The sequence below is a fragment of the Aotus nancymaae genome, unplaced genomic scaffold (genome assembly GCF_030222135.1).
Source record: "Aotus nancymaae isolate 86718 unplaced genomic scaffold, 86718_ANA_hifiasm-v0.15.2.pri h1tg000040l, whole genome shotgun sequence".
NCBI lineage: Eukaryota > Metazoa > Chordata > Mammalia > Primates > Aotidae > Aotus > Aotus nancymaae.
The window spans coordinates 90,363,309-90,378,534 of record NW_026988454.1 but is presented as its reverse complement, the minus strand read 5'-3'; the positions used below and the strand labels follow the sequence as shown (position 1 = coordinate 90,378,534).

The 15,226-nt window shown below is 39.5% G+C and overlaps 1 protein-coding gene across 2 annotated transcripts in view; it reads right to left on the bottom strand.

Moving 5' to 3' along the window:
* The window catches only part of IMPG1 (interphotoreceptor matrix proteoglycan 1), a 155,040-nt gene that overhangs the window by 94,919 nt on the left and 44,895 nt on the right, over positions 1-15,226 (bottom strand). For both annotated transcript variants that reach the window (XM_064360910.1, XM_064360911.1), the window contains 4 exons: positions 13,511-13,651; positions 5,697-5,755; positions 2,023-2,043; positions 80-327 (listed from right to left, as the gene is read on the bottom strand). In XM_064360910.1, coding sequence (XP_064216980.1) covers positions 80-327; positions 2,023-2,043; positions 5,697-5,755; positions 13,511-13,651 — 469 coding nt within the window. The remainder of the gene's footprint in view (positions 1-79; positions 328-2,022; positions 2,044-5,696; positions 5,756-13,510; positions 13,652-15,226) is intronic.

Sequence of the window (15,226 nt, the reverse complement as noted above, 5' to 3'; positions counted from 1 at the left end):
ACAGTTTCTATTAGACATTCACATTCCTAGTCTCTGTCAAAATGAGAATAAACTCAGAACTAAGCAATCACTAACTGACCATCAGTGAACTGAATTGTCCCCACATCCAAGGACTGTTCTTCCTCTAGTGCTTTGCTGATCAGCCTTTTGAGATCTGTAGCTGTGAGATAGATTTCTGGTTGCTTGTCCTCCTCCATGGTCCCACGATGGACTTCCTCACTTTCAATTTTGTTGGAATCAAAAGACAGGAGGTCACTTGCAGGGCTTTTTGCTTCTGCACTGTGTCTCTTAAAGATGGCCGTAAGTTGCATCTCTGTGGAGCTTGAGCTGTAGATAGCAGGAGACACATTCCCCACCCAAAGCCATTGTTACATGTCTTGTAAAGAGAGTCACTAGATTGCTACAAAGCTTCAGGACAGCTTCCATCTCTTTCCTGATGGGCTCTGAGAGAATATCCCACTTTAAAACATGTTAACATTTATCAGAAACTTAAAATATGGAAAAAACCCCATATATTTTAGTTCTAAAATAGAACGCCAGCAGGAAGTTCAGTCTGCCTCAAAGAAGGATTATTAACTGAATCAAGTGACCACAGATTTTTACTTTAGGTTTTTTTTTTTTTTTTTTTTTTTTTTTTTTTTTTTAGACAAGGTCTCTCTCTGTCACTGAGGGTGGAGTGCATTGGCATGATCATGGCTCACTGTAGCCTCGAAGTCCTGGGGCTCAGGTGATCCTTCTGCCATATCTCCCAGCATAGCTGGGAATGCAGGAAGGAGGTAGGCTAATTTTAAAATTTTTTTGTAGAGATAGGGTCTTGCCGTGTTGTCCAGACTGGTTTCAAATTCATGGCTCAAGCGATCTGCCTGCCGTGGCCTCTCAAAGTGCTGGGATTACAGGCCTGAGCCACTGTACCCACCTGTGTCTTTTTGAAAAACTGTTTTTGTCAATAGTTGCTGATATTGACCACTATATTTTGTGATCTTATAAGTCATGTCATGCCTATCAGGAAGAAGGATGAATTATTCTTTCTTCTACAAATAGCCTCCTTTAGGAAGGTCTATTAAATAGCAATGTAAGATATAGCAGTGGGAGAATAGTACGTATATACATGTTGTAACCAAGTCAAGAGTTCAGTTCTTAAGGCTATTTCTTTTCTACTTTTTTTTAAGAAGTATTTTTTAATTAAAAAAATACAACTTTAAATGAAGCATAACACTCTTTTCCCTCAAGCTACTTTTAAAATAACATCTTAGAAGGAAGGTGTGAGAAAAGAGAAAGATAAGCAGTACACAGTTAACTGTATTTATTATCCTAGTCATTATCTCAAAGCTTTTTTGCATGCAAAAATGAAACAGGATTCTCTATGTCTCTGTCCTCAGGAATTGGGTTTTACCTTTAGTTCATGTCATAAATCTACACAGAATGATGTAGAAGTGTTTTAAAGACCACAGAAACTGATAATGTGTATTCTCGGTGGTTTTTCAGACCATACGATCATTTAGAGTCTATCATTTGTTATTTCACGAGTCAATTACAGAGCCAGAGTTGGATTCTTACTGCTGAGCTCTCCAAAGTATAGTGGGCCCTTTTCTCAGTTCACCTTGACCTTGGAAAGGAGCACATTAGTTTCTCTGTTTTATTCCAGACTTAGGTTGATTGCATGTATGCATGTGTATTCAGATAGACAACTGCCTATTACAAATGGCATTTAAGAAATAAAGTACACTTGCCGTACAGATGTGTGTTTTTATGTTTTTCTAACCAGACCTTGAGTAGGACAGAATCCTGTTCAGCTGACCAAGAAAATGTTTACCTGTATACCACATAGTGATTTTGATTAGAGAGTTTTTTTTAAACAACTGAGTAATTGTTCAATTACTTCTGTTTAAATAAGAAACCATCAAAAATTAATTGGCTTATCCCAGACATTATATGTAAAAACTATTTGTGCAAAAACAGCATATAAATTTGGGGGGAGGGGATATGTACTGTATTTCAAAACATAAGAAAAGTCCAAATTACCCATCTTTTTCTTTCTTTGGTCTTCATTTCATCATGCACGATGTAAACATGCAAAAGAGAAAAAAATTTAATGACATTTATTGAGACTTCAATGAATTATTTTACATAGAAAAGAAAAAATATTTCCTTCCATTGTCTCTTATGTTTGCTCAGAGCTTTGAAGGAAACATAAACTGCTATCAGAATTTGAACGGGAATTTTGAGAGCTATGTGAATCTAAGGAAGTAAACATCATTATATGTTTCTGATTAGGATTTGAGCCTTAGTTCAAAGATTATCTGTACTTTCAGTTTTCTTCTTAAATTCTTTAATTCCTTTACATTCTGCCCAAAGAGGCTGGAAATATATCCTATGTTTTACATTTTGGATGGTGCTGGTGCCAGAACATTTTTAAAAAGTATTTTGTAAATGGATTTCTCAGCTCTTACTGGCATTAAATGATTAGTTTATTCCTCAGGATAATTTATCTGAGGCTAAATCCTGGAACTGGTGTTTTCTTGACTGATTATTTTTTGAATTGTTGTAATCAGTAAGCTTTGACAGATTGTCCAATTCACCATGGGACAGCTTGCGAGAAAAACAATCACCCATTTACTGAGTGAGTGGTCTGTACCAGAGTTTACATGCATTCTCATTTAATCTTTTCAACAATGTAATCCCCACTTCACAGAAAAGGCAACAGGTACGTAGAAGGAAAATGTCAAATGGGAATTGCAGGGTTTCAACCCTGGCCTTCCTGACCTCAAGCCTGCCTCATTTTGCCATGCTATCACCTGCTTGTGCATGAGAAAAGACCATTTAGTCATCAAACTGATGAACACACTTTGGACTCCTTTGGACATACGTGTGAATTCAGTTTAGTAGCTGTGTCCAGCTCTCTCCTTTTACATTTCAAATGGTACTTGCTGCCAAAGACACTCTACACATGTGATGGGATTGGGGTTGTTGCCCTTTCTGCAGGGACTTATGAACTAATCTAACTTTTATTCCCAGATGTAACATGACTGAAATGTACATGCTACAGGCATGCTACAACCTTCCTTCTGTGGAGGCAAGGATACGACTATCTAACTATTGCTGCTGTGTGGGGTGAGACTTCCTTCTCTACCAACCAGACACTCATCCTGCCTCTTGCTTGTTTTCAGCAAGTTTTTAATTCATGAGGTTCTGTAAAGAGGCCAGGCTTCCTGTGTTAAAACCCTAGTCCTGTTAATTTTTAAATAATTGTTTTACTGAGGTATCATTGTAATAAACAAACTGGACATGTTTATGGTATACAATCCAAGAATTTTGATGCCATACATCTGTGAAACCATTACCACAATCAAGATCATGAGCACATTCATAATCCCCAAAGCTTTACTCATCCCACCTTGTGGTCCTGTCCTTCTATCCCTATCTGCCTCATCTTCCTAAGCAACTGCTGATCTGTTTCCTGTTACTGTAAATTAGTTTGCATTTTCTAGAGTCTATTATATGTAAAATCATGATATACTTTTGTTTGGCTTCTTTCACTCAACATAGTTATTTTGAGATGCACCCATGTTGTTGTGTATTCCAATAGTTCATTTCTTTGTTGAGAAGTTGTCTATGCTAAGAGTATGTGACAATTTGTTGCCCTGTTGATAGACAGTTGGGTTAATTCCAGGTCTTGGCTATTAAGAATTAAGTGGCTATGAACATTTGTGCACAAATATTTGAAAGAGTATGCCCTCCAACTAGACTGCATGATTGTTAATAGTTTTCCACTTTTGCTGAGAGAGAAAGCAATATTTAAAGTGGACCTTTCATTGTTCATCCTCATAATTGTGTTAACGATACATGTCCTAACTACTTCCCAGTCACATCAAATTCAATGAAGTCACTGATGATAAAGTACTTGTTAAATTGTAAATCAACCTTTATATACATGAGCTGAAGGAAATTCAGTACCAGGAGACTCACTGGGTTTTTGATTTTCTACAGGGATCTGGCCCACAAAAAAGTAATTTCCTTAGTAATATGTTTACTTTATAATATTCTGAGCATTATTATTAATGATTACAAATTTGCCACTTTCATAAGCATATCATTTATTGTATTCAAGGGCCAAAATATTTTATGGTGGACTAAATCTTCATGTCATCATGGAAATCACTGGGAAAATGTGATCAAACTTATTTGTAAGCATCTTTGGCAGAAATAAGAATAAATCCTTACAAAGATAAGCACTTGGTAAACATTCAGTGCCAAGGGATATATCTTTAAAACAGTTACCTTGTGAAATTTCATCATCTAACATTTTGATTTACTTCTGAAATAGATTTTTTTAAAATTTGTTTTTCATTTATTGAGGGGAAGTGGATAATGAGCACTTGAATATTCACCAAAAGAACTGTTCCCATCATTTCCTCAGCTTTAAATTAAAAATCTGTTCTTCCACTGCAGTGGTTGATTCAGAAGACCTTTCCATTTATGCAGAATATTTTTCTATCAACTTTTATTTTTCTCTAATCCATCTGATTTCACAGAAAATACTACACAGCAGCAACTTGAAATAAAGAAAAACGAGTCTGCTTTGGTAGATATTAAGGGTTTCATCTTTTATAACTTTCAGTTTTCAGTGTTGCCTTTCGCTGAAGTTATACAAATCAGAGGGGCCTGATAGCTTTGGAAGAAATAAACCATGAGAGCTCCCTGCAAAGCTATTTCTTTTCCTGGACCTGTGGCGCCGTTGCTCTGTGCATCTTCTTGCTTTAAGACAGTACACAGTGAAGGAGCCTGGAACACTTCTGGGGAAGCCCACTCTCCCTGGTTTACAAAGCTCGTTTGGGGCAAGAAATCTCATTCTGCTCATACCAGGACCGACATTTACCCAGTGGCATATTTTAAAAATACCATATTATGAGTTCACCTGTAGATGTTTTGAATAATGAGAACTTAAAAAAAGATGTAAAAATTCTTGCCCCAAATCATGAACCCACATGAGAGTGATGGGATGCTGATGGATACAGCCCTGCTTGTGTCAAAGGTGTGGAACATGGTTAAACCCTCTTTAGTGTTGCACCATCTTATGCTTTTATTTTTTTATTTAAAATTTTAACAATAATTTTTGAGTAGTAATAAATAGATTACTATGAGTCAGATGTCAAAATAATATAAAAGGTATATTTTAGAATGCTTTGCTTATGCTCCTATTCTTCCCCCACTCCATTTTCTCAACTCTCCTACCCTGATAAGGATGACTTTTTATTGTTCACCTGTCTCTCTTGGGTACTTGGGTAGCATTGTTTGTTTAAATATTGATGATACTTTAGCATCCCATAGGAAACCAGGCAATCAGACACCAAGGCAATTAATTGCTACTTTTTTTGATCTATCTCTACTGAGGTATTTTCCTAAGAAGCTCATTCGTAACCACATGGCCAAGGACAACAGATGAGCTCTCTATAGAGAGCAGTATTTCTGATTCCCAAAAGAAGGAAGGAATACAGCTCCTGTGTTACCCCTTAAGAATCACCTAAAGTCATGTTCTAATTAGACAGTTCCTTTTTCTGAAATGTACTCTGTTGCCAGGATTTGGCAGAGCTAAATGACTGGGAAAAAGGACCTTATAATCCTCATTACATTGCTTTTACAAAAGAATAGGAAGAAAGTAATTTATAAATTGAGAAGAGTTTGATTATCTTACTTACCTAAATCCTGACACATGGATTTTTTTGAATCCTGGAAGTTTCTTGAATACCTTTTGCATCTGCAGAGAGAAAGAAATTTATAAAATACTTTTTGGTTCTACTAGGTCAGTTCTTGCCTAACTGAAAAACCTAAACACTTTTGATGAGTTAGAGGAAGAGCTGAAAATGGAAAATTATTATTTTTTCCTTTTTAAAAAAACTCTCCGAATTGATCAGATGAAAATGAAAAATTGAAACAACCAAGGAGGCCAAACTCTTTGTTCCCAGTGATTTCCAAAACCTAGAGGAAAGTACTTTGCTATTTATTTAAAAGCTGTAACTGGGTAGTTCTGATCTGCTTTAATGGTTACTTTAAATAAAATATAAAATAGCTTTAAGGTGGTATTTGACAAAAAACTTTTTGTCGATAGGATTTTTACTTATACACACAGAGTAATATTTTCTGATGATAATTATAACTAGAGTTAGTTATAATATTTTAACGATGATATTTTCTGAATTAATGATATGGTTTGGAAAATATCTATAATGTGAAAGGCATGATTTTATTCAAAATGGCTGCTGTACCTAAACAAAGTGGTAGAAATAGATTCTAATCTCATAGATTAGATTTACTCATAGATTCATGTGGACGTCACAATAAATTTTCTTAATTAATTTGACCTTACTAACAAGGCCTGTTATCATAATGTTTTATAATTGCTGTACTAACTACTCCCCAAGCTACCACAGCCTGGCTTCTGCTCCTGGGTTTTCCCAGTAAGGGAGGGTTCTTTCCAGGCCACTGTCTCTCCGGCTCTTTCTAAATCCAGTGGCATTATTTGTTCCCCCTCCACGGCATCCCTGCTCTTTCCTGGTTCTTCTTCCACCTCTCTGACCACTCTCTCCACCTTTCTTGCTCCATCCTAGTCCTGTCTTTACTTTCTACTTTAAACATAAGGAGCCTGTGAGTTTCCACCTTCAGCCTCCCTGCTTCACTCACTCTCTCTTTTCTTCTGGAAGCTGGACTGCAGATGCTGTGTAAGGCTCTGGGGACCCTGTGACATGGACCAGTACTGCCCTGTCCAGCTTTCCCGTTGGAGACTGGAAGGCAAGAGAGACTAAGAGGAAGGGATAGTGGTTGGGTAGTGAAGCTTGGGAGAGAAAGCAGGGTGAAAGGTGAGACTCAACAGATGAGCAGGCACCCATCTCTTTCCTCTCTCTTCCCTGTCCCCTGTCCCCTATTCCTGTCCCTGGGAGATCTCATCTTGTCCCATGGCTTCATTGATCAGTGATACACAGCCTTGAGTTCTCCACATAAATATCCCAACATTTGCCACTAACTGAATCTGCCTGAACCACAGCCATTCTCTTCTTCCCAGATCTGCCTTTGTCCTCAGCCTCTCTGCCTCAGACAGGATCACGAACCCGAATTGCCTTCCATCCTAGAAAACCCAGCATCCCTAGATACCTTCCCTCACACCTCTCACATGTAGCCCCGACTCTGATTGGTTTGAATTTCACAATGTCTTTTGTTTTCACCATGTTGTTATTCACAGGGCTGGAACACCCTCCCTATCCCCACTCCTGCACTGCTGAAATGGGTTTATGTGTGTGAGTGGGCAGACAAGAAATGGTTTTCTGGGTGTGCTGGGAGAGGAGGAAGGAGAAGGTATCTCCCTGACTACATTTGTTTCTAAGTTAATCTTTTTATTTAGAATCTTCACTGACAATCCCTTGTCTGGCTGCGCTGCCTATTGAATAAGATCCAACTATTTAGAATGACATTTAAGACCCTCCAGAATCTGCACCCCTCCCCAGGTACTTTATCATTCACTTAAAAAATACAATTATTTTATTTATTGATCATTATCCTCTTGGTCAACATCTTGTCCTTTACTGACACTAAACTGACCCCCATCTATTCCCACATAGAATATGCACTTCCATTTCTTCAGGTGCCTATGAATTATGTTCTCTTCAACTTTTCCCACCTTCTGCTTATTGACTTTCCCTCCTCCCCACACAACACCCATTTTCAAAGCCAAATCAGACATCTGTATTGAAAAGTGTTTATAGAGCCCCAAAGTCAGGTTCAGTTATTTCTTCTCTCTACTACTCTAGAGCTTATTGCAGTATGCCCCGTAAGAGTTTGTGAGGTACGTGTCAGTTTCCCTCACTGAGGTCATGCTCCTTGGCCATGCCTTGTTTATTCATTTTTCTTTACCTCCCTCCTTCTATCTAGCAGATTGCCATTCACATAGTAGGGACTCAACAAATTTTGTTTGAGTTGAGTGCATCTCTTCATTCTCTAAGTTCATTACCATTCCACTGTGTTGTCACCATATCAAAATTACTGCCAACTCTACATTATTTGTGTGAAGGACTACAGCAATAATGCACAGATAATCCCCAAATCACTTACACTGGGCTTTAGAGTGCATCATGATTTCTTTCCCCCCAGCAGACTTATGTACCTTCTAATTAGATATATTTTTGTGACAGTATTAAAAACAGTTTTCATTCCCTGAACTTAACAGGAACCGCAGTGATGAAGTAGCTCAGCTTTTGGGTGATCAGGAGCTGTTTGTGCAGAATGGGGTTTGAATATTGGTTCTGCTACTTTCTGGTGGCAAGATCCTGAGTTTATTGCTTAATTTCTCAGAATCTTGTTCTCCTTACCCAAAAAGGAATAACAATCACAACTAATAAGTAACAAGTGCTTGGCACACAGCTGGGCAGTTAGTGATTTGTATTATTAATTTGCTTTTTCTCTACTTCTCCTACTGGATTACCAGCTCCTAAGAGCCCATTTTTTCCCTTACTTCTCCCAGTGACTACACGGCATGGAGCCTGGAAAGAGCAGAGGAAGTCTTTTGAAACTCAGTGGGAGGAAGAACAGGATGAGGGCCCCTGTAGAGGTCAGGGGCAGAAGGCCTGGGGAGTGAGTTCCTGTGTCTCCACCCACACACTGCCATGGGCTCAACAGAAATGTAGGAGGTTGGGTTCTGCAAAGCTGGTCTTTATTCTGAGGGCAGGCAGGAAGGTCTGTGTACATGCTTTTTGTCTGCTCTGGCTTCCTAGGACAAACAGCTTTGGGGCCACAGGGAATTTGCCATGCCATTCCAGTAACAGCTTCAGGGATTTAACGTTTAAATATGAGCTGCAGTTTCTAGAGCAGCAGATTCAGTTCCTGAATCATCCGTTTTTCTTCTCCAGGGTACCAGAGATGCTGTTATACACATGAAAACAGTCAATCAACCCTGGGACTGGCGCTGTAGATGCCTGCAGCTGCAGCATCAGCAACAGGGAGCACTGCAGGGGAGAGCCGTCCTCCTCTCCAGGAGGGCTCCGTGGCACTGGCTTGGGTGGAAGGGATTTATTGCTGGTGTCCATGCCCTCTTTGTGAACCTGTCTGGGATTGATTAAGAATCAGCTTTGTTTAGGAGTGTGAGGAAGGCATCTAGGGAGGAGATGACAAAAGCCTCAGTTAATTCTGCTAAATAATCTTCTGGGGACCTTCTAGTCATGGAGCACTAACCACTAAATTGCTAATTAAGTGCCCAGTTAACCTTATTAATAATACTAAATGCACAGGGGCCTCCCTGATTCTGCTGGAATGTATGTTAACTGGGCAATAAAAAGGTAGCCGTGTTGAGTTCTCATGAATGTTTGCACAGGAGAAAGCATTCAGACAACAATTAAATGATTCCTTTTGACATTTGTATTAAATTGCTCATTAGGTTTATTGTGGAAATTAAATTACTGCAAAGCACTGTCCATTAATTCCTGATTAAGCCTGAATGTCTGTGCTGATGCAGGCGTTGGGCTGTGGTGGGGATGATTAGTTATCTGATGGCAGGCTGTGAGGTGGTTGGGCCCCTGCTTGGGATCCTGGAGAGGGAACAGATGTTGTCAGTAGAGAGGCTCCATCTTAGAGAAATCAGTGATTGTGCAAATGGAACCAGCAGCACTGATGCCAGGGGTCTCTGGAACATGGCTGGGCAAGACATACTCTTCTTTGGCTAAGTTTTTCAGAGGCTAGAAAGACAGGCCCATTTGGCTGGGTGCGGTGGTACACGTCTGTAATCTCAGTATTTTGGGAGGTTGAGAAGGGCGGATCACCTGAGGTCAGGAGTTCGAGACCAGCCTGATCAACATGGTGAAATCCAGTCTCTCCTAAAAATACAAAATTAGCTGGATGTGGTGGCACATGCCTGTAATCTCAGCTAACTGGGAGGCTGAGGGAGGAGAATCGCTTGAACCTGTGAGCAGAGGTTGCAGTGAGCTGAGATGGTGCCACTGCACTCCAGCCTGGGCAACAAGAGTGAAACTCCAACTCAAAAAACAACAACAACAGCAACAAAAAGACGTGCTCATTTGATGATGATACAATAGTCCTTTCCCCACAAATATTTATTTGGGAAAAATAGGTGACAGGGCATAATGGTTAAGAGCAAGGGTTCTGGTGCCAGGCTGCCTGGGTTGGAATCTTGGCTCTGCCAGATAAAAAATATGACACTGTTGGATATATTAATTTCCTTTCCTCAGTTCCTTCTTATAAAAAGAGGAAATAATATTGGGCCGGGCATGGTGGCTCAGGTCTGTAATCTCAGCACTTTGGGAGGCCCAGGCAAGTGGATCACCTGAGGTCAGGAGTTCGATATGGTGAAACCCCATCTCTACTAAAAATACAAAAATTAGCTGGGTGTGGTGGTGCACACCTGTAGTCCCAGCTACTTGGGAGGCTAAGGCAGAAGGATCACTTGAACCTGGGAGGCGGAGATTGCAGTGAGCTGAGATCGTGCCACTGTACTCTGGCTTGGGCGACAGAGCAACACTCTGTCTCAAAAAAAAAAAAAAAAAAAAAAAAAAAAGAAATAATATTACTTATAGAATTGCATGAAAAATTAAATGAGGGAATATATATGAAACATTAAGAAAAGTGCTAGCTATTATGTCTATATACAGCAGTTTAGACTTGGAAAGGAACTCTGAGGTCACCTTCTTTAATTTCTAAGCGAAAAAGTTATGCCAGGGATCCCAAATTCTCAGAGCTAACTTTTGGCAGGACTAGAACTCTGATTTTGAAAAAAAATCCCAATATATTTGCATTATTCTATATCAGATTGTTGTAGGTGTTTAGAAAATTGACAACAGGTCATCGAAAAGTCTACGGCCAACTATCCTACTTGGAAGATATTTTGACTATACTAAGAAATTGCCAAAAAGAATGTTCCAAAGAACAAATGGAAACGTTAACAAACTATTCTTTAATTCACTTGGTCTAATAATCCATGTCTGAGTAGTTTTCTGGTTCATAAATGACCCATGCTGATTCTTTTTCTTTGAAATTTGTAGAAAAAACTCTTTACATTTTATTGACTGAATTCTGATGCAGAGAGAGGCTGGAGGTTAAGAACGTTTCACATATTCATCTCCTCTCCAGGTGAGAAGAGGTAAGTGTTGACTTCTCTAAGTATGAGAAGGGGGCTTGTTTGTTCCCTGGCCGTGCTGAGTAAGATTGATGTGCACTCCTGCTGTCCACAAATACAGTTCATGGTTGTGTAATTTCATGGATGCTTCTATTTTCAGTTGCATTTATGTGAACAATTACTGAGTAGTTAACTACATCCCAAACTCTGTATTAGCAGGTTAGGCATCAAAGATTGAAAGAACAACTCCTGTTCTCTAGGAGAAGCTCATAGCCCTGTAATGATGAGTGGGGTGAATGAAGAGGTGGTAATAGAGACAACAAAGGCCGTAGACACATAAGCAAGCAATCTCAAGACAGGTGTGAAAGCAGCGAGTGAGCCCAGCAGAGTCACTGCACACAGAATGGGTAGAGGAAAATTTCTGTGTCAAAGCATGTAAAACAAGACTTGGGGAAGGGCATTCTAGACAGAGCAGACAGCACATGTAAAGGCTAAACAGGGGGAAAAACTGGAAATAATGTACATTCCTGGAAAGCAGAGTGAAAAGGAGGGGGATAATAAGAAACTGGTGTTAAGATGAGGCTAAAAAAAAATAAAAAGGCAGAGCTCTTATTATGGTGTATAGATGTCACACTCAGCATAGGAGCTGGGTTTATCCTGAAGGGAATTGAAAAGCATTTGAATTTAATCAGGGACAGACATGACAAAGGTCAGAGATGGAGGAGACATTTTAGGAAAGTTCCTCGGTTTATTAATTGATGATGTGGACAATATAATTGCCTTCCTCTTATCACTCATGAAAAATACTATGTCTTTAAATTGCATCAAACTGTAAAAATTGAAATATTATGTAAAGACAAAGTATTATGATTTAAGAATTTATATTTTAACCGAGCATTTTCTCTACTTGGTGCCTACATAGTTATTTTATTTAAATCTACTTTATTGAGGTATAATTGACATATAAAAAGCTGTACATATTTAATAATAAGATGTGAATTTCTGGCATCTTGATGAATTTGTCTATAAGGATATACCAGTGAAACCATCACCATAATGGTCATCTAGGCATAGAGCATCTACATAATGTCTTTCAGTTAAATGAGATTTTAAAACCTAATTTTTATTTATTTAAAAAAAAATTCATTTATTTAATTTTTGAAACCAAGTTTCACTCTTTTGCCCAGGCTGGAATAAAATGGCAGGATCTTGGCTCACTGCAACCTCTGCCTCCGGGGTTCAAGCGGTTCTCTTGCCTCAGCCTCCCAAGTAGCTGTGATTACAGGTGCCCACCACCATGCCTGGCTAATTTTTGTATTTTTAGTAGAGACGAGGTTTTGCTATGTTGGCCAGGCTGGTCTCGAATTCCTGACCTCAGGTGATTTGCCTGCCTCGGCCTCCCCAAATGCTAGGACTACAGGCATGAGCCACCATGGCCGGCAAAACCTACCAATTTTTAAAGAAAATATAAATGTAAACACAGTGATTTCTTCTTACCCTTGGGGGAAGGGGGCATTCCAAGACCCTGTGGATGCCTGAAATTGTGGAGAGTACTTAATACCGTATATACTATGTTTTTTTTTTTTTTTTTTTTTTTTTTTTTTGAGACGGAGTTTCGCTCGGTACCCAGGCTGGAGTGCAATGGCGCGATCTCGGCTCACCGCAACCTCCGCCTCCCGGGTTCAGGCAATTCTCCTGCCTCAGCCTCCTGAGTAGCTGGGATTACAGGCACGCGCCACCATGCCCAGCTAATTTTTTGTATTAGTAGAGACGGGGTTTCACCATGTTGACCAGGATGGTCTCGATCTCTTGACCTCGTGATCCACCCGCCTCGGCCTCCCAAAGTGCTGGGATTACATATGTTTTTTTTCTATACGTACACACCTATGATAAAGTTTATAAATTGGGCACAGTAAGAGATTTACAATAATAACTAATAATAAAATAGAACAATTGTAACAATATACTACAAGAAAAGTTATGTGAATGGGGTCTTTCTCTCTCAATATAATGCCTATGTGATGAGTTAAAGTAAGGTAAATGGTATAGAAATTGTGGCATATGTTAGGCTACTATTGACCTTCTTAATGAATTGTTTATTTCTGGAATTTCAATTTAGCATTTTTGGACTACAGTTGACAAGGTAACCGAAACCGTGGATAGAAGGGGCAGGTGGGGACCACTGCAACTTTTGAGAATAGAAAAGCTGGAATGAAAAACTTCCCTGGAGATCCATTTGTTCTAACACTTTAGAGCCCATTGTAATTTTTGTTTCCTTTTTAATAGTTAAAAATGAATGCCATGAGAAGTTGAACTATTCCCCATAAGGGCTTATGTCATGTGGGCTCCCACCTCTCAGTCACAGCTTAAGGTATGGTTGCACAGGATGGGTCTACTCACCTGAAGTTGGGACTTTCCTGCTAGCTCCTGGTAATATGGGGACTGGGAGTCAGCAAGCTCTGCTTTGAACCTCTGGTTTACCAGAGAGATGCTGAGCTCCACTTTCTGCTCCTCAGACACAGCAAATTCTGTTTCTCTTTCCTAGGTTAAAAAAAAAAGGACTTCTGTTAACATAAACCACAAATAAATAGTTATATTAGATAATATATGTTGATACTGTCTCAAGAAGCAGATTATGAAGGCTTAATTGTTTTGGAATCAAAATCCTTTTAACTAGAACTTAGAGAAGAGCCTAGACTGGTTTAATGAGAATATTTGTGCTTAAATTTCACATTGAAACTAGTTAGAAAGTAGTATCAAGCCAAGAGAAAGTCTGAAATTTCTCTCAGAAGGAATGATGTATTTGGGCCACGTTTGGAAGCAGGTGGCTAAGAATGGCAGCCCGGTTCTGAGGATCTGGACTTGGCCTCCATCACTAAGGGCCAAGGGGTCATCCTTCTTGCCTGGTGGTCTGGGAACCAGCAGGGGTCTCTCATTGCTTTGAATTCACATGGGCTTCCAGGGCACAGAGCAAGCCCAGAGCTGGGTTTCAAACTTGGGTCTGACAGATTTTTCAACCTTGGTTACCCAGAAGATACTAAGTTCCATTAGTTTTCTTAAAAAAGTAAAAAATTCTCTGCAGAAGATTGAGTATCTCAGGTTATAGACACGGTCTCTTACAGTGAAATTAGCTGAAAGAAGAGAACGGTCAATGGAAATTGCCCTGAAGGACAGACCTCAACTGGATAAATGGCAGCAGATGTATTTCCTCCTCATTTCTTGTCACAAATTCCCCTCTGCCATGGGCGTGGACAATACTGCAGCCTCTGTCTAACTTTAGTAGGGCACAGGAGGATGTGGATTCACATTTAAAACACTTCTGATGTTTGTTTAAAAGATTTTCATTCATTCAAAAAACACACATTGAGCATCTGTATGGGTGTAGCATGGTGCTGGGATCGATGGGACACTAAAAAGTCTGGCATCCAGTATTCTTCTTTAGAAGCTTACCATTTTGTTGGGCAAATTGGAATTTTACATGGCACATTTAAATGAATGTGAAATGAAATAGTTGGGGATGTTTAATCAGAGAGAGGAATCTATATTAGATTTTGAAGAAGATGGGACACAGGGGTTGTGAGAAAAGAGATGACAGATGAGTTGTCTTAGAAATTTTATAGTGAATATATACTGAATTATGGTCAATAATTTTCTCCAACAGTACTTTTCACTGTTGATGGGAAAGCATTTTTTCAGAAAAATACAACGTTTTCTTTCTTTCTTTTATCTTTTTTTTTGAGAGAGTCTCACTCTGTCACCCAGGCTGGAGTGCAATGGCCATCACAGCTCACTGCAGCCTCAGTCTCCTAGGCTCAAGCAATCCTCCTTCGTCGGCTGGGACTACAGGCATGTACCACCATGCCCAGGTAATTTTTAAATTTTTTGTAAAGATACAGTCTCTCTATCTTGCCCAGGCTGATCTTGAGCCCTTGGCCTCAAGTGATCCTCCTGTGTTGGCCTCCCAAGGTGCTGGGATTACAGGCGCTAGCCACCATGCCCAGCCAAAATGCAGTATTTTCATTCTTTGTTCATGACAGTAGTTCAACAAACCTGGAGCCATGTGGCCTAACAGGCAAATAGAATGGCAACAGGGTCTAATCTCTGATTTATCTCGTA